Source organism: Sinocyclocheilus anshuiensis, unplaced genomic scaffold, assembly GCF_001515605.1.
Source record: "Sinocyclocheilus anshuiensis isolate Anshui unplaced genomic scaffold, SAMN03320099.WGS_v1.1 scaffold907, whole genome shotgun sequence".
NCBI lineage: Eukaryota > Metazoa > Chordata > Actinopteri > Cypriniformes > Cyprinidae > Sinocyclocheilus > Sinocyclocheilus anshuiensis.
The window spans coordinates 1,526,024-1,527,359 of NW_015546133.1; the positions used below are offsets into that span (position 1 = coordinate 1,526,024).

Sequence of the window (1,336 nt, forward strand, 5' to 3'; positions counted from 1 at the left end):
TGTACAATATATATATATATATATATATATATATATATATATATGTATATATATATACATGTTAAAAATTCATAATATTATAATGTGTCACATAAATGTGTATAGTCCATCATAATGCAAAGTTAATTTTATTGCGCAAAATTTGTTAATACAATATTTAAATAAAAAAAAAAGCCCTTGGACACCAAAGTGTACTTTATTCTTGTTTTATGATTCAAAGCTGTCACTGAAAATGCATCTGTCTAAATGTTGTTTTCTTCACTTTCCCTTACCTATTACTTGAACAGCTTGTTGGTCTATTTTCCACCTCGACTCTCCCTTGGTACCAAATGGCCACTTGCAGATTGATGATTGGAGATGTTTGCAAAGGATCATGTATAATTGCATAGAAGGATCTGGGGCAGGACAGGCCACGCAAAGAGGGATCTTTTTTTTTCTTATCGGTCCCTGTGCAGCTCCATTTCAGAAACATCACCAGCCTTTCACTAGCTCTGTGTTTTCTATAGATTTTCCATTTCTGGCTAGAGCATTTTTTCGCCTCCTTTTTCTTTCAGTGCTATAAAAAAATTTTTTGTTTAGATGTTGACTCAATCCTAACCTGTGGTATTTGAAAATAGCAATGCCTGAACAAGCTCCCACTCAGTCAGATGGTTTACTCTGCAACACAACCCAATACACAGCCGGTACGGACAGATATCGATGCCACTTGGTCCAAAGGCCACTAAAAACCTAATATGAAGCGCTCAATATGAAAAATCTATTTTCTCATACAAAATGTGTTTTTGCCTTTTGTGCAAGATAAATGTGCATTACACGCCCAGTATAGAGGCGTATGATTTGAAATAATTATATATTGAAGAATCAATCCACCGCCTGCAGTGTTTTAAAGCCCTGTGGTAATAGTCTTTCTGACAGGGAGCCGCTAAATCCCTCTGTGACTGATATAACAGAACAGCAGTCCTAATACTGAGCTATATCTTCTTTTCCCTTTGACAGAGTCCACAGTGTTCTTTCCTCAGGCCAGTTTTGCTGTGGAAGAAGATATTGGAGAACTCCTGATCCCGGTGCACAGGAGGGGAGATGTCAGTGAGGCACTGATGGTGGTCTGTCACACTCAGCAAGGTGCAATACACAACATATACAATCTGATATAAGCTCTCATTTTTACACCAACAATCTTTAAATTATGTTTTATAGATTAGCAGATTATGACAGTTGAAACTATAAACTTTTGAGAACAAAGTTTGAGAACTTTTGAGAGAACTCTCTCTCTCTCTCTCTCTCTCTCTCTCTCTCTCTCTCTCTCTCTCTATCTCTCTCAATTAAATTCAAGTGA

The 1,336-nt window shown here is 36.7% G+C and overlaps 1 protein-coding gene across 1 annotated transcript in view; it reads left to right on the top strand.

Moving 5' to 3' along the window:
* Nucleotides 1–1,336, top strand: part of LOC107701139 (FRAS1-related extracellular matrix protein 2-like) — a 58,124-nt gene that overhangs the window by 31,947 nt on the left and 24,841 nt on the right. Inside the window, exon 5 of the mRNA XM_016503086.1 lies at nt 997–1,122. Coding sequence (XP_016358572.1) covers nt 997–1,122 — 126 coding nt within the window. The remainder of the gene's footprint in view (nt 1–996; nt 1,123–1,336) is intronic.